At 41.5% G+C, this 18144-nt stretch overlaps 1 protein-coding gene across 1 annotated transcript; it reads left to right on the top strand.

Moving 5' to 3' along the window:
• Nucleotides 1-2835: 2835 nt before the first annotated feature.
• LOC128624516 (teashirt homolog 1-like) lies at nt 2836-11571 on the top strand. Its single transcript, XM_053652232.1, has 2 exons — nt 2836-2935; nt 8282-11571. The coding sequence occupies exons 1-2, from the start codon at nt 2896-2898 to the stop codon at nt 11272-11274; spliced, it is 3033 nt and encodes a 1010-aa protein (XP_053508207.1). The 5' UTR covers nt 2836-2895; the 3' UTR covers nt 11275-11571.
• The last annotated feature ends 6573 nt before the right edge of the window (nt 11572-18144 follow it).

Below are 18144 nucleotides of genomic sequence, written 5' to 3'. Positions count from 1 at the left end.
CCTAAATTGGATTGGAGTGCAGAAAAGTGCAGCTCTGAGGCTTTGGCTCAGAGCAAGAAAAACAGCAAGAAGTGCTGTACTCCAGTATAATTTCTTGGAAAAATAAATGATAAAATGTCATAATGATAATTGCGATAAGCCTAACCTTAATTTAAAGACTTTTATTATATTGTATCATGTATCAGAAAAAATGTTGATATTATTTTGATGACAACATTTTTTAAAAAGCCTGAGGTCCAGCCATTCAGTTGAACCCATAGCACAAAAACAGATAGAGGTAAATTGTTAACAATGCTAAAAATTCATATAATAAGTTGACCGGTAGTATTAAAGTGATTGCACAGCGGCAGAACTAAGGGGTGGCCTGGGGTGGCCATGGCTACTCCTGAAATACCCCATTTAACTCAGTTACACTTTTGGTGAATGAGTGCTATTCATTTCATGATAACTTTCAGCATGCGATTAATGGGAAATGGCCCTGTCATTTTGTTTTCATATGTTGCTAGAGAAAATTAATGTCAGGCCTCTAGCATCCATCTTGTAACAGCTCCCCCTCTTGTCACTAAAGGGTCCCATGGAGCAAACTTGTGAAGGCTGGCAACAGATGCGTTTCTGACGAAAACATTGCTTACTGGGCAGTGACTCCATCAGATCAGTGCATCTTGATGGGTCTTGATGTCACAGGGATACAAAATTCAATTTGGCCTCCAACCCCCAACCTATAAATTGAAGGTGGTCTATTTGGCCATCAGTTTTTTCTTCTGAGACATCCAAGATCTTGGAAAGGTTTGGCAAGGTACAAGTGGATCTCTTTCCGATGCCAAGTCAACCCATTGCTGATTGTGGTTCTCAGCTGTCTCCACCATCTACTACTTGTCCTCCTCTACCACTGGTTCTTCCCACATTGCACAGAATTCTGCAACTAGGCCACAGAGTTCTGCTTGTGATCCTGAAATGGCTGGTAAGACCTCGGTTTCCCAAGCAGAGCTGTTGTCCCATATGGCTGGAGAAATTATGCACAGGTCATCTATGCTTGTAGATTTGAATATTGAACTGAAAGCTGGACCTTAGCAGTCCAAGAAACATTCCAACACAAGAGTCCCGAGTAGACAGGCTTAGTATGCTAAGGTGGAAGCTATTCTGTGAATGGTATGCATATCATTGACTGGTGCATTGCCCAATTCCCAAAATGCTACCTTTCATAAATGTATGGCAGCTTTTCTCAACAGTGTGAGTTGCCTTCATCCACCACAATTTCACATGAGCCCACCATGGGCTCTCCGTCTTTTGCTGGAGTCCATTAAGACCCTGCCTTATGAGCCTATGCAAGCTGACAAATTGACATGGATGTCTCTCTTAAAAGTGTCTCTTTTTTTTTTTTTTGCTAATAATCACTTCAACTAAAAAAAGTATGACAACTGTACGTTCTGCTGCTAAGCTCACCTTGTGTCTGGTGGTCAGAAGACTTTGAAGCGACTTTGTGGTTGGACCCAGGATTCCTGCCCAAGGTCATATCACCCAATGTTGTACATCAACAGATTTACCTTGCAGTGTTCCATAAAAAGCCAGCCTGCAGAGCATTCCTTGTTGTGCCCTATGGTACTCTTTAAACTGGAAGGTGGCCATCCATTCCTCAGACCAACTGTTCATCTGTCACCGAGGGACTCTCTTGGTGGACATGACCACCAAGCCCCTACTCTGACATGTCTCCTGATGGACATTACTCAAAGACATGCTGCTTCAGGAAGTCTGCACTGCTAAGTTATCCAGGTGATTCTTACTGCCCCTGTAAGTTAGGAGTGCTAAACTGGAATGCTAATGACATCTGTAAATATGGTCCTGTATACCTCCAGCTAACTGCTAGGATTCCTTGTAATTCATAGCACCAACCTGGCAATAAGCTTCCAGTAAAAGATACCTGTATGATAATGATATTTATTACAAATACTGCATCGCATGTCACACTGCAGTGTTAACGGATTTGGTGGCCAGGTTTTGTTTTTTTTATCTCTTGTTGTTGTAATATACAAACTCCAGACTTCTAAAAATTTAATTCATGCATGCTTTAATACAATTTTATAAAAACATAACAACCTGCAAAAATAATGTTTCAAAGCAAGCAGGTTGACTTATAACCCAACAGCCTACATTTAAAACAAATTATCCATCTGTGGCCAATTAGCCAGTGTAAATATAGAAATATATATGTGTGTAAATATAAATATGCAAGCAGTAGGAGGAGTGTAACTGAGGGAAAGGCTCGCGGTGTGTGTGTGTGCGCGCACGTGTGTACTAGAGCCATTAGCGCGGATTCCACATACACACACACTCACACCCACACACACACACATACATGCGCACAGTTGGATTTCTGTACCGTATTTAACACTCTTTCTGTTTGTATTTTAAAATATCGGAGATGTGCAATATTGATATATTGGGACACACTTCCAGCGGCTTTTAAAGGACCAACGGATTAAACAAACAACAACAACAACAAAAAACCTCCAAAAGTTTTTGCCCCCTTTTTTCCTGGTTGGTGGTGGAGTTGTTTCCTCATTTTTTCTCAGTTTTTTCTGCATTGATGATGATGATGATGAAGAGGAGGATGACTCTTTATCAGTCTGGCATGATGCTGTGTGAGATTTCCGTGTGTTTAACCGCTGATTGAGTCTGGATGAGTAACAAACCCGCACGCAAACCGCACGCACCGCGCGTTAAGCACCGCGCTTTACGCACCGCAGAGTGAACTTTACCGGAGTTTGATTTATGTTTGTTTGTACTTGTTGTTGCTGCTCCGACTGAAAGAGAGAAAAGGTGTGTGTGTGTGTGTGTGTGTGTGTGTGTGTGTTCGTGTCGTGATTCCTGCACAAGAAGATCAGCACAGACAGAAGGATGGCGAGGAGAAAACAGAGAGAACCCAGGAAATCTGCAGGTACAGGAACATCACATATACATTAGAGAGATGGTCCTCATGAGCATGCACTGTAGCCTAGTATATACACCACTTCAAAAATATATCTAAAACAAAACAAGAAAATAAAACAGCTGTGCGTTGTATTTTGAACAAGATATTGCAGTGTGATGTAATATTTAGATTAGAAAACTATATGCGCAGTCAAAGTGCACTACAGTAGCTGAGACTCAGAAATAAGCAGCATGGATACATATATAAGTGAGACATATAGTGTTAACAACTTGGCTATGAATTTGACTTGTGCTGGAAGTGCTGGAAGTTTCTTAGCTGTAGTTGTGTTTGCAAAATTGATTGATTTGCATTATTGTGTCATGCATTTTTCTTTTTAGATATTGAAAATAAAGTGCACTTTTTCTTTTCTAGGCCTGATTTTTGCACCAAGTAAAGACTTGCATGAAATTGAGTATTTTTAAGTTAGTGATAACCCCCCCCCCCCCCCCCAAAACAAACAAACAACAAAAACGTTTCCAAGCAAGCAAAGTCTGAAGCAACATGCAATACAAGTTAACACGGACTAGGTTTGCTTTTAGATTCTTTTTAATTTCCATATTGTAGTCTTTTTTGTTTGTTTGTTGAAACTTCTGGACAGTAATTCCATTCGGCTTTTCAGCTTTCTTTAATGGACTCACGCAGAAAATCTGAATGATCTGCAAAACTTTTGCAGGAAAAAAAAAAGACAACAACAACAACAGCTACAAAAACAAAAAGCATGGTCCTTTCATTATAGTGTATGCTTTAAAACCTGTAAAACATGATACTTCTGTAAAGATACTTCTACAGAATCCATGATCGGGTATACAGTGATGAAAAAGGTTATGATTCGGTAAACACTCCTATAAAACATGATGTCCAGGTCGTTACAGTGCTATTGGTACCATCATTTCAACAGTACGATTCAACCTGATTTACAAAATGTATAGTATGTTAAAAATGTGAACGAATGAAGGTAATGTAGTTGGATTTCTTTTCATTTTATACAAATAAAGTTGTAAGAAAAGCATTAACAGTAACCCAGATTTACACTAATGTTGACCGTACTGGATCATTGAGTAAATGCACGTTTTACAAAAGCTGCTTTTGGGTGGATACGCTTTTTCAGGGATTCATTTAAATTTTATTTTAGCAGTTGTTGTGACAGAGCGGCTTTACACTAATTTGGATCCAGACTCATAATGAGTGCGCCGAAGACGACTGTGATGAGAGGAAACTACCTAAGAAGGTTAGGAAGGGAGGACCTGACGCTCCTCTGCTCGACCCTGGATAGTTGTAATGCAGTAGAAAAAGGACAGGCACAGAATACTAGATAGCTAACACACCAAAGTGATGATTATTTAACTTAGGAGTGTGTTTCTGGTTTCAGAACTGGGAGAAGAATTGATGTCATGATTGACTGCTATTGTTATAGTTGTTATAGTTATTATCCGCTTATTATTGTAATAACCCTAATTGACTGGTCACTCAAATTGAATGGGTAGCAATGATGCTAAAATTTAGTTTGTGAGCTTGTTCTTCAGTAACTGCACAGAAAAAAAAAAACCACACACACACACACACACACACATTGGAGTTGTTTGTAATTGCACGCATTAGGTAGAAAAACTTCCCATATGAACACACTCTTCGATCAGCCTTTTTTTTTTCCGTATTAGGCGACCATATTAGTTCAGTTGAAATGAAATGTTAATATGGATTTTTTTTTTTTTTAAATCACGTGTAGCACTGGATGTGTAATTTCTTTGAAACCGAGTCTCGATTAGCTACACACAGTGTGCAGGGAAGATCTAATCGAACAGAAAAGGAAGACAATTCCAGATTTCATGAAGCGGGCCTCGCTCCCGGTCCTGTGTGTGTCTTAAATTAATCGGAAATATACCTCCCAGTACATAGCAGTCTTTTAGATACACCTCTAAAGTGCTAACATTTGGAGAGAATGCGCCTATTAATGCAGAGAAATCTGCAGATAGACTACAGCATACTCCGCTGGTGTCTCTCATTAAACATTTAAAACACACTAATGTTTATTCTTCTTCGTGAATGCAGCCAAGTATGAGCTAGCTTGGCAAAAAAGTATATCCAGGATGGTATGTGATTATTATTATTATTATTATTATTATTATTATTATTATTATTATTATTGTCGTTGTTGCTGTTGTTGTTCTTCTAATATCACTGTTAAATACTGTTGTTATAGATGTTGCAGTTATAATTACATTATTATTGCAATAACCCAAATTGGCTGGTCACGTCAGTTGAACCCGTTTTAAATGATGTTAAAATTTAGTTGATGAAATTGTTGGTGTTGTTTTTTTTTCTCTGAACCGAATCTCCAAAAACAATCCTAAACCATTTCTAATTCAAGTGGAACGTGGCTTCAGTAAAACCAAGAAGCAACGCTAAGAAAACCGCTGTTGATATGACGCAAAATGTTTCACCATTTTTGTTTTGCACTCTTGGCTTGTGTGGATGAAATGCTTAGCAACATAAAGCTGTAATTTCTCCAGTAAATTTCCTAACGTATTTAATATTTAATATTCTGGCGAAAATAATCTGACATTCGGTCATGACTGGGGGACTGTGAAATTTTTGTTCCTGCAAAACATTGAGAACCTTTGTGCTAAAGAACTTCATTATGTAACATCAGAATCAGGTTTCGTTTTTCTTCTAGAGAATAGTGAGTGGAGGTTAGGTAGGATGGTTAGGAGGAGGAAGTGTACATGATGAAAAGCTGTACATTAGAAGGCACTGTCTTAGATAGTGTGTGTAGAAACGAGGATTATAAAGTTCTACATTATTAATACATTTAGCTGAAAGGAGACGACAAAGATCAAACTGGAATTTTTATTTGCAGTAGATCCGCTAAGGTTCTAAGACCAGAAAGTTCCATTTGTATTCCAGGACAGGATTTTAATAATAATAATAATAATAATAATAATAATAATAATAATAATGTTAAGATATTGATAGTGTATTAATTGATTTACTTATTATTTACATTAGATTTATTATTGCATTTGGGTTGTGTGTGTGTGTGTGTGTGTGTGTGTGTGTGTGTGTGTGTGAATGTAAATAAGAGGGAAAATGAGCATTTAGCATTAGGCGTTGGGGCAGAACCCTACATTAACGGAAACATCTGTGGCTGCTGCTGCTTGCGCTACACATTTACAAGACAGAAAGAGAGAGCTTTGTGTGTGTGTGTGTGTGTGTGTGTGTGTGTGTGTGTGTTTGTGTGTGTATCACTAAGATCCCATGCATTCTGCATTACGTGTTTTTAAACACTGTTGCTGCATGTGAACTGTCTTTGTTTATTGTCTCTCTATCTAGGCCTCGCTCTGTCCCTTTGTCTCTTTGGTGTTCTCTGTCTCACTGTTTGTCCCCCTCTCTCTCTCTCTCTCTCTCTCTCTCTCTCTGCCTTTGGTGTTTTTTGACTTGGGAAAATGATATCTGCATGCAAATCCCCTCACACAATAATACCAACACTCTGATGGTATTAAAAGTGCGTATTCGGCCTGTGTGTGTGTGTGTGTGTGTGTGTGTGTGTGTGTGTGTGCATATCTGTTTTTACAGTTGTGGCTGTCGCTTTCATGTGTAATCAGAGATGAAAAGATTTCTCGATGGAGAGACAGAGGGATTAAACATGTACATGACATGGCTGACTTTTCCTGAAGTGGATTTGAATGGGTTTAGGTGGAGTTTGAACGAGTTTAGACAGAGTTGACAGATTTTGATTGCTTTATGCTCTGTGCTTGGAATTAGATGTGCCTAGGCTTGGGTTAGTATGTTTCGTGATGAGTAGGGATGTGTTTGGTTTGGTTTCGGCTTAATTTTGAATGGGTTTCGATATGTTTAGGCTGGATCTGGATTTGTTTAGACATGTTTATGGGTGAATTTGAATGGCTTTGTATAGGATTGAATGCTGGGTTTGGTTGATCCGAAACACCAAGCTGGCATCCAATTACTTGTTTTATGTCATTAATGCGAGTGATGTTGACTAGAACGGCTCAAATCATCTACGTTAAAATACTGCTGTGGGTTCGCTGCCTCTGTAATTTCTCTTGGATTTGGATGGACTTAGAAATTCAAACAGGACGCCACTTAAGGAGCTTGTTAGGGACAGAGTAATTGGTGTGTGTGTGTGTGTGTCTCAGCTGGAGTGTGTTCCTCTGGGTTTGGAGGTGAAATAATACCCATCTCTTTCCACGGTGATGTAACACTCAACATCATAAAACACACACATAACTCTCACATAATTCTACATCTCAGTGGAGTTTCATCCACACTTTCATCATCACACTGAGGTTATGTATTCACAACCATAATATGTCTCTCTCCTTTCATTTGTCGTTCTCTCTGGCTGGCTGGCTCACTCATCCTCTTGTGCTTCTCTTTAGATTGTCCTCATGACTGTTTTTTATTTCTAGCGGTAAGAGTAAAAGAGTAATAAAGAAATGACATAAATCATCAGTGCTGATATAGTTTAATGGAAGACATTAAATTTTACTTAGACAGCATTGTGTGTGTGTGTGAGCGAGAGAGCGAGAGAGAGAGAGCATTATCTATGTGTGATGTGACAGACGCTGTTGGACCACTGCAGATGGCTCTGTTTCCGCCATCACCTTGAACTGTATTTATTACACACAGTGTGTGCTCGTTTAAACAGCATACTCCGTTATCTTAAATATGATGTAAGCGATTATCAGCTTCCAAGAAATCCAATAAAGATACCTGAATTTTAGCCCAATAATCGTGACTGTGTAAACATAACTAGGTTAAAAAAACAGAACTGTGTGCAGTTTGCAATCATAAGAATTCCTAAAGCCATATTTACCAGTGAATCAACTCAAGGCTCGCAAGTACCTTGAGTCCGTTTTCGAGGCGTACTTAACAGTTTCATCAGCACATCTGTTTCATCAGGAGAGACTGATGCTAGGACACACACATACATATCATCATAGAGGCAAGGAGTACAGGGAACAACACATCCCATTTCTGCCTGTTTTTCGCTTTCTAAACATCATTTTTTTCATTTGTTTGTGTATGTGGATTAAGCACCAGAAGCAATGGTCATTGATTATGCATGCATATTAGTGGTGAGAGCGTGTGCTAATTATGTTTCCGCTTATTGCACTTGTCAAGTCTCAGGATATTATATATGAGGTTATTTTATAGGCAACAATATGAATGTAGCGAAAATTAATGAAACAGTTGATTACATACCTTAAAGCTACAGGAAAATACAAAGGAATAGCTTTAGTACATCTTGTTCAGTAGGACTGATTTCTCTGTCTCTATCTCTCTGTTTCTCAGCTTATCTTCCCCTGGTCGAGACTGAAGCAGCCACTTTCGAAGACAAGCAACTTCAACATGACAGTCTCGCGTTGGACGAGCATGGACGATACGTATTCAATGAGAAAGAGGAAGAGGATGCAAAAGAGTCGCTGAGATTCCAGGACTCCCCTAACAGTAATGGCACCAACCCAGATACTGGCTATCTATCCCCACTCAGTGACACCAGTGATCGGATCCCTGATTTTAAGAGCATTTCTTCGAAAGAAGGACACGAAGAGGAAGAAGCACAGAGCAGCTCGGACAACAGCGTTCTGGATAACCTAGCTCGGACAAAAGCCATCTGTGAGAACCTGATCTCTGATGCCGCTTGGTCCAGTGTTGTGATGAATATCAAGAAAAGCAGGTCAACTACATCCAGTGCAGCTAGCATGATGAATACCAGTGGCAATTACATAATTAACAGACCAAGCAATCACAATCAAACGATCCTTAACGGAAAGGCAGAAAGCAGTTCAAATGGCTGCACAGTTAGTAATTGCAACATTAAGGCTTCGAACGGTGCCGGTATAGTTTACGACTGGCATCAGGCTGCTGTAGCCAAAACACTCCAACAAACTCATCACCACTTATCACCAGAGCCAAGCCTGTTCAGCACGGTTCAGCTGTACCGGCAAAATCACAAACTCTACGGCTCCGTTTTGACTGGTGCTAGCAAGTTCAAGTGCAGGGACTGCAGTGCTGCATATGATACACTAGTAGGTCTTACAGTTCACATGAACGATACTGGTCATTACCATGATGACAACCAAGAGAAAGAAGAGGAGAATAATGGCAAACACTGGTCGAAGCCCCGCAAGCGTTCATTGTTGGAGATGGAGGGCAAAGAGGATGCCCAGAAAGTACTGAAATGCATGTTCTGCGGCCACTCCTTTGATTCTTTACAGGACTTGAGTGTCCACATGATTAAGACTAAGCATTACCAAAAAGTGCCTCTTAAAGAGCCTGTGCCAGCCTCGGCCACCAAACTGGTGCCATCAGCCAAAAAAAGATTCCTTCATGATTCCCTAATTTCCCCTTGCTCCCCAAAGTCATGTTCCAGCAGAGTGGCTTCAGTGGTTCAGATGAAGGGCACTGTTAATCCTTACGTTACACCAAACAACCGCTACGGCTACCAGAACGGTGCAAGCTACACTTGGCAGTTTGAGGAACGCAAAGCGCAAATTCTCAAGTGCATGGAGTGTGGGAGCTCCCATGATACACTGCAGCAACTCACAGCCCACATGATGGTCACAGGTCACTTCCTGAAGGTCACAAACACTGCACTGAAGAAGGGAAAGCAGCTAGTGTTTGATCAAAGTATGGAGGAAAACATACAGTCAATTCCATTACCTCCTACAACTGCTATTCTAAAACTCAGGTCAGTGTCCCCTGCACTGTCTTCTGGTTCAGAGGCCAAGAAGGAGATAGAGGAGGTTAGTGAGCCTGTAGAGAAAAAAATCAAGGAGGAGATGGAAGAGGTCAGTATGGATTCCACATCATACAAGTACCTTAGAGAGGAAGACCTTGAGGAGACTGCTAAAGGAGGGATGGACATTCTGAAGTCTCTGGAGAGCACAGTGTGCAGTGCCATCAATAAGGCTCAGACAGGTACGCCCACCTGGGGAGGATACTCCAGCATCCATGCCGCTTATCAACTTCAGGGAGCTGCAAAGTCATCTATACTTCCTCCAGTGGTTCAAAGTGTGCAGGCAGTCATCAACAGCAACTTTCAATCACTCGAATCTGATCCTGGATCACTAATTTATATTTCCCCCAGACAGTCATTGCCCTTGTCCCTCAGGAACAATGTATCTACCATGGAGGAGCTGCTGGACAAGGTCTCAGGAAAGTCCCTGGTTAAGGAAGAGAGGGAAGAAAGGATGGGGAGTGCAGATGCAGCCAAATCAACATCACCATTACTGAGAGAAAACAAAGTTAGTGTTGATACAAAGGCAAATGGAGGTATGTGTAAACAGGAACCTATGGAGATGTTACTAGAAACCCAGAATAAGAACCATAGTTTAGAATTAGGCAAAGCACCCATCGATAATGACCACAGTTTAGGGATGTTTAATGATGATTCATTTGAGAGGCCTTTTATCAGCCCTCTTAATTCACTACAGTTAGTGGTGAACACACACCTTCCCAAAGCCTCCAAGGTGTTCAGCTCGTCCTCTGATCCACTCTCAGTGTTATACAAGATCAGCAACAGGGTGGTAGACAAAACTGCCCACCATTCAGCATCTGAAAAGCAATATGGGATGCCTGACACAGATTTCTACAAGGACAGTGACCAGCCTATAGATCTGAGAAAATGCAAAAGCAGTACTGGCAGCATCAATAAAGAAAGCGTTATCAACACCAGCAGCCTCAAGGTAATAAACAACAAATCTAATGGAAGCCGGCCTCATCACCCAGGCTTACCTCTCTCAGATCCTCTAAACCAACGGGAAAACGCCCTCATGGACATCTCAGACATGGTAAAGAGCCTCACTAGCCAGCTCACTCCCAAGTCCTCCACTCCACCATGCCTTTTAGCAAAATCTGACACGGATGGGAGTTCATGCGAGGATCCATTGGAGAACTTTTCTCCCGTGCAGAAGCAAAACGGTCGTCAGTCCAACTGGAACCCTCAGCACCTTCTCATTCTTCAGGCTGAGTTTGCTTCAAGCCTGAGACAGACACCAGAAGGTTGCTACATCGTAACGGACCTCTGTCCTCATGAACGTGTGAAAATCTGCAAGTTCACAGGTCTCTTAATGACCACTGTCTCACACTGGCTTGCTAATGTGAAGTACCAGCTGCGTAGGACAGGAGGGACCAAGTTTCTGAAGAACCTGGACTCCAGGAATCCATTGTTTCTTTGTGGAGAGTGTGATTCAAAATTCAGGACTCCTTCCGCTTACGTTAACCATCTGGAGTCTCACCTCGGCTTTAGCCTCAAGGAAATGTCCAAGATGTCTCCGAGGTGAATCCCGGAAAAAAAGAAAGACGTCTGACTCGTAGAGTCATCAGATCATCTGTTATTTCTTACCCTACGTTCACACTAGTGAGTGACAAAGTAATAGATGACCACTGCATGACTCAACACTTCAAACTATATTTGAATGAATATTTTCTCAATTTTATGCAAATTAGTTATGATGCAGTAATGGGCGAATCCAAAGGCATGCCTCGACAAAATTCACCGCACCAATCCGACCGATCCGTATACTTTGACTACTACCATTTCCTCTCAGAAGATTTACAGGCCACGCCCACAAGCCAAACTGGGAGAAACATCAGTGGCTTGTTACTTGCTAGTGTGAACGCAGGGATAATGTTTCGGAAGATGCGCAGGGATGTTGTTGCACTTTTTCTCCATCATCCAGGTGATTTCGAAGTGTCAAGTGATACTGAAATAAAAAGATTTGAAGACGTTTCTGTGCTCAGTCCCAGTCAGGTGACCCACTAGCACTACATACTTCCTGCACTAAGCCATCGTAGCGGAAATGAAATTTACTTTCAGTTCTAAAACTGCTGTATCTCATTTGTTTGTATCTCTTAACGTTTTGCTTTTTAACTCACGCTAAATGTATTTATATTCTATTTGTCTTTGATCGGTGCATGTGATGGTTGACTACTGAGTTTATGAAAGCAAAATTTGGGCAATGTTTAAATAGAATTTAAAAAAAAAACATGAAATAGTATGTCACGTTCGATCTACTTTTGTAGCGGGCATTTTGAAAAGAATTGAATACAAATTCGTACAAATTCTCCAGATAGCGTTTGTTGATCTTTTGCTTGTTTGTGTCTTAAATTTGAGTGAAAAATTCGCAGCCCCACACACGCTTTTACAGGAAAAAAAGAAGTGAAAATAAATTTAATAATAATGAAGTGTGTGTTGGTTTTCAGACATGGTGGGGCATACGTAGGATGAATGGCCACATTTTGATTTTACTGCAATGGCTTCATAGTTGCATTGTAGTTCCAAATACTCAAGAACATCGTGTGTGGGGAGTGTGTGTTTCAATCCACAATGATGTTGTACAAAACAGAAGCTTTACTCTGAATTAGATACACTGGACACAACTTGGTAGAGAATGTATTTGCATAAATATCATAAATATGATGTGTGTGTGTGTGTGTGTGTGTGTGTGTGTTTATCCCTTTGTAAGGGCACCACCCCCTATCCAGCAGGTACAGACAGGGCTGTCCGTCTCTCTTCTCCTGCATGAGACACTCAGGATGCACTCTGCCTGTGACACACACACACACACACACACACACACACACACACACACGGTGGGGCTGATGGGGCGGGGGTGGGGTGGCTGGCTACAGGACGCGCACACACGCATCGTTAGCACGAGCCGAGACGCGGCGGTTCTGTGACACGTGTCATGGCCAGCACAACAACCTGACATGGCGCGCATAATTTAAACACAATCTGCATGCAGGAGGGCTTGATCTGCAAGCGTGGCCCAGACCCACGGCCTGTCAGGAGGCGTGTGTGTGTGTGTGGTGCCACATCCATGCCACCGTGACAGAGAGACACCGATGCGTGCGTGATGCTCACACTTGTCATGTCCACTGAGACGAAACACACAGCGAAGTGAAGAAGCTCGGTTTCCTGCATAGAGGCCACACTCGTCACTTCTCTTAATCTTTACGTTGTGTGTGTGTGTTTAGTGTTCCAATGTGGCTCATTTGCATAAATTCTGCATAAAATTCTAATTACATCATATAATCGTAGGCAGCACCGTGGCATAGCAGATAGCATTGCTGCCTCACAGCTCCAGGGTCCTGGTTTTGATCCTGAGCTCACGTTTCTCTCCGTGTCCATGTGGGTTTCCTCCTGATTCTCTGGTTTTCTCCCACCTCCTGGTAGGTGGATTGTTGACTCTAATTTGCCCCTAAAAGTGAACGAGGATACAAATGTGTACAGATTGGTGTCTCATCCAGGGTGTATTTCCACCTTCCACTCAGCATTCTAGAGATTCCTGCTTAGAAGTTGGACACCTTCCCTGTCTCATACAAGGATGCAAAGTGGAATGGTTCTTCAGGTAGGACTACTTCGGGTGTGCATTGGATTGTCCATCCATCCATCCATTTTCCATACCACTTATACTACACAGGTGAGCCTGGAGCCTATCCCAGGGAACTTGAGGCACAAGGGGGGGTACAATCACACACCCATTCACACACTACGGACAGTTTGGAAATGCCAACAATGCATGTCTTTGGACTGGGGGAGGAAACCAGAGTGCCCGGAGGAAACCCCCAAAACACGTGGAGAACATGCAAACTCTGCACAGACAGGGTGAAGGCGAGATTCAAACCCCCAACCCCGGAGGTGCGAATCAAACGTTGTAACCATTACTACGCCACCGTGCCCCCACCCGTATTCAGATCATTCTCATGGCTGGATCGCAAGGTTGCGATGGACTTTAACAGGAAACATGGCGAGCACATCACACGCGACACTGTTACCAAACTTATTAACAAATTCAAAAGGGATGGAAGAGTTGCTAAACAACCGAGAAGTGGACGTCCACGAATAACCACTGATGAAGACGCAACCGAGGTGGTGCTGGCAAACATAGTCCCCTACGTGTACAGATTTTTGGGACACCCTGGGATCAAATATAAAGTTACCAAACACTGAGGCAGTTATCTATAAAATAAGACACTTCCAGGGGGTTGGTCATGCTGTTAGAGGAAAAATGACGTTTTTATTCCTCTTACACTGCTGCAAGTTGCAAGATTATGTTATTTTGTCCACTTAAGTATGACGTGCCATACTCGGCGACTTTTCGAGCCGTGCTGTTATAGAAAATTAATGAACACATTCATTTTCTATAACAGATTTGAGAAGCCAACAGCACTGCGCTGTTGTTTAATGTCAAATAACATTTCTCCAGTGCTTAACAGTGACTGAGAGCAGCACATTTTCATTTCCTATTAGAATAATACTTTCCCCCTGGTCACGCTCCCTGATCTCCCTCATGTGATCGTTCATTACCTCACACCGCTTCTTACCCCAGCGCTCTCAACATACCTGCCACAATGTGATCCACACACACTCACACGCTCACACACACACACACTGTCATCATAGCATCCTCCTGTGCATCTGTGCTGTCAGTGATTTATTTACACTGTCAAACTGCTCACACAGCACACCACACTCAATGCTTAAAAAGAGCACTGTGTGTGTGTGTGTGTGTGTGTGTGTGTGTGTGTGTGTGTGTGTATTGGAGGGCATGTTTTTATATCTTGGTGGGGACCAAATGTCCCCACAAGAATTGGATTATCTGACAGTTTTGACCCTGTGGCTGGTCCCCACAAAGAAGACTGTTTTTTTTTCCCCAAAACAATTTTAAATTAAAATAGCCAAAATGTTTCCATTTGGTTACTGAGGTTAAGGTTAGGGTTTGAAACGGATGTAGGCATAGCATTACTTAGCTGTATTATTAATAATGTCAATTGAAGGGCCTCGCAAGGCTAGTAAAATGTGTGTGTGTGTGTGTGTGTGTGTGTGTGTAAAATGGATGGCATGCCAGCTTTAATTAGCAATCTCACCTCACAGTGTGCATTCTGTATGATGTTAATATCACATACAGCTCATAATTACAATAATACAACAAATTCAGTTAGCTAATTACACCACTTAACAGTTCACCTCGCACCTCCTTCGGGGTTCGAACCCCACCTCCACCCCGTGCCCCTCGTGCCCCTCCACCCGACTTTGCAGATCTTCCCCGTGCTTCCGGGGTTTCATCTGGGTATGCCGGTTTTTTCCACCAGTGCAAACACATGCCTTGTAGGCTGATTAGTATTTCCAAATTGTCTGTAGTGTATGAACGGGTGTGTGAATGTGTGTGTGTCCCACCTTGTGCCCCGAGTTCCCTGGGATAGGCTCCAGGCTTCCCTGTGACCCTGTGTTGGATAAGCGGTATAGAAAATGGATGGATGGACATTACTTCCTGGTGGACTGCTTTTTGTTTTGACCAATGAGGACAGGGTTTAATACATGGTGTGTATGGTAATGCATGGTAATGCATGGGTGTAGAAATAGATTATCGTGTAATCTGATGATAACTTACACTTTTATTCCCAATCCAAGACACACTTTAGAACTACCTTTAACCTGGTTAGAGATCTGCTTTGGAAGACTTTACTGAGTCTTTACTGGAACGTGAGCTGTAATGACCTTTGCCTAAGTGGATCTGAAGCCCAGAGCTCTGTGTGTGTGTGTGTGTGTGTGTGTGTGTGTGTGTGTGTGTGTGTGTGTATGTGTGTGGTCTGTAGTTTTCATGAGAAAGGGGAGTATAATCTCCTTAGTGAATGAAATACAGCCGAAAGCCAAGTAAGTCCCACTGGCTGACCCACATTCTTCTGATCTGTGTCTTCTGTGTGCGTGTGTGTGTGTGTGTGTGTGTGTGTGTGTGTGTGTGTGTGTGTTTGTGCGAAATGTTAAGCAAATAGTCCAGCTGTGGTTTGTCATTCCTATGCTGTTGGTCTTTCATCACACAAATCTCAGATCTCATCGGCTACAAACACACACTATAAAACCTCATACCCTTAAACAAGGACCTCACAGAGAGCCCGAAATCCCACGCATGTCTAGAAACTCAAATACACACACATACCCAGAAGACCTCACACACTCCAGCACGAAAGCAGAAAGTCCAGCGAGCATCAGGGTGTATTTAGCGTCACCACCTGAGCATCTTAATCTACATTTACATCACATTCATTTGTTTCAGACGTGCTTTTCTTTCATTCATTCATTCATTTTTAATAACCACTTCATCCTCGTCAGGGTTGCAGTGGATCCGAAGTCTATCCTGGGAACATTGAGCATGAGGCAGGAATGCACTCTTGGTAGGACAGTAGATTATACAATCATATATTTGAAAAATTAATATTATATGTAATAAACTTCAAGTACAGTGTAATATTCGTGTACGACTTTCTCAAGTTTCTCAACCTTGGGGCCGTGATCCCACATGATGCAGATGGAGTTGCAGGAGATTTTCTATGCAAATAAATTTGACTTATTATATCTTTAAATAATAATTAAAACTCTTTTAAAAATAAAGATTTCATAAAAGCCTATGCTATATATTCGGTTTGGAGCTTTACACAAGGCTGGAACAACACCGGAACAGCACATTTAACATACACACGTGTTTGATTTTTCTTTCAGATGCATGGCATGTGTGTTGCTTTTAATATATTTCATCTCCAGCCCCACCTAAAATGTTTAGTCATTCTTTCTCTAACTCGGTAAAAATCCTTGAATTAGATACTTGCATGCATTATTATTCTTTTCTTTCTTGTTTTCTTGAGATCTTGACTTCATTTTCTTTTGAGCTCCACATAACAAAAGTTGTTTTCTCGTGACCACAACTTAATTATGTGGAGATCACAAGAAAACAACTTTTGTTATAATGATAATGAATCTTTATTGGTCACATATACACTACAGCACAGTGAAATTCTTTGCTTCGCGTACCCCAGCATGTTAGGGTCAGAGCGCAGGGTCAGCCATGATACAGCGCCCCTGGAGCAAAGAAGGTTAAGGGCCTTGCTCAAGGGCCCAACAGTCACAGCTTGGCAGTGCTGCGGCTTGAACCCCCGACCTTCTGATCAGTAATCCAGACCCTTAACTACCAAGCCACCACATGCCCTTATGTTGAGATCACGAGAAAACAATTTTTGTTATGTCGAGATCACGAGAAAACAATTTTTATTATGTCGAGATCACGAGAAAGCAACTTTTGTTATGTCGAGATCACGAGAAAACAATTTTTGTTATGTCGAGATCACGAGAAAACAACTTTTATTATGTCGAGGTCACGAGAAAACAACTTTTAGTACGTCGAGATCACGAGAAAACAGTTTTTATTACGTCGAGATCACGAGAAAACAATTTTTATTATGTCGAGATCACGAGAAAACAACCTTTATTACGTCGAGATCACGAGAAAACAATTTTTATTATGTCGAGATCACGAGAAAACAACTTTTATTACGTCGAGATCACGAGAAAACAATTTTTATTACGTCGAGATCACGAGAAAACAACTTTTATTACGTCGATATCACGAGAAAACAACTTTTATCATGTGGAGATCACGAGTAAACAATTTTAGTTATGTTCAGATCATGAGAAAACAACCAGAAAGAAAAATAATATTTCAGTAGAGCTTCGTTAAACAGAAGAACTTCAGCGGATCTACAGGCGATGTGGACGTCTCACACGTATGTTAGTCAGCCAACATCTGGATAGGTATTCTTTAAAGTTAAAGAATGACTGTATACTGACAACGCTGTGGTCTTGTGGTCTAACGCTAGAGCACCGCAGCATGTTAGATCACCCACAGCAAAAATAAACAAACAAACAAACCGAAAAAAACAGATGTCAGTCATCCCGCCAATCATACCACTTAGATGACAACATTAACATTACTCACAATGATTTGCATTAACCTTAGTTTGCAAATTAATGTTGTGTCGTTTAGATGTCTGTTTGCTAGTGATAATACAAAACACAACAGAGCAGTGAGGAAGTGAAAGGAGAGAGTAGGATGGAGAGACCGCAAATGCAGAGAGAGAAGGCAAACAGGAACCCAACCAAGCCCCAGAATAGAGGTAGGCACGACAGTATAATAATCTGATACGTATACAGTATGTCTGACCCACTTTTCATTGCTTATAGAGCGTCAGTGCTGTTTGTGAGAAACCACCCCCTGTGGTCTTCTTATTCAGGGAACTGTAATTGATCGGATGATGTTAATCAATTGACTTTTCATAAGTAGTAGGCCTCTCACATGTCCGATGGAAAGAGATGC

The sequence above is a fragment of the Ictalurus furcatus genome, chromosome 20, assembly GCF_023375685.1.
Source record: "Ictalurus furcatus strain D&B chromosome 20, Billie_1.0, whole genome shotgun sequence".
Classification (NCBI taxonomy): domain Eukaryota; kingdom Metazoa; phylum Chordata; class Actinopteri; order Siluriformes; family Ictaluridae; genus Ictalurus; species Ictalurus furcatus.
Note: the sequence above shows the minus strand (reverse complement) of the source record. Positions and strands in the feature narration are given on the sequence as shown.

What these genes read in the sequence shown, in the direction of transcription:
- LOC128624516 (XM_053652232.1), top strand. Translation starts at nt 2,896, where the DNA reads ATGGCGAGGAGAAAACAGAGAGAACCCAGGAAATCTGCAG. An exon ending in AGAACCCAGGAAATCTGCAG is followed by an intron (nt 2,936 to 8,281) that starts GTACAGGAACAT and finishes TCTGTTTCTCAG; the next exon opens with CTTATCTTCCCCTGGTCGAG.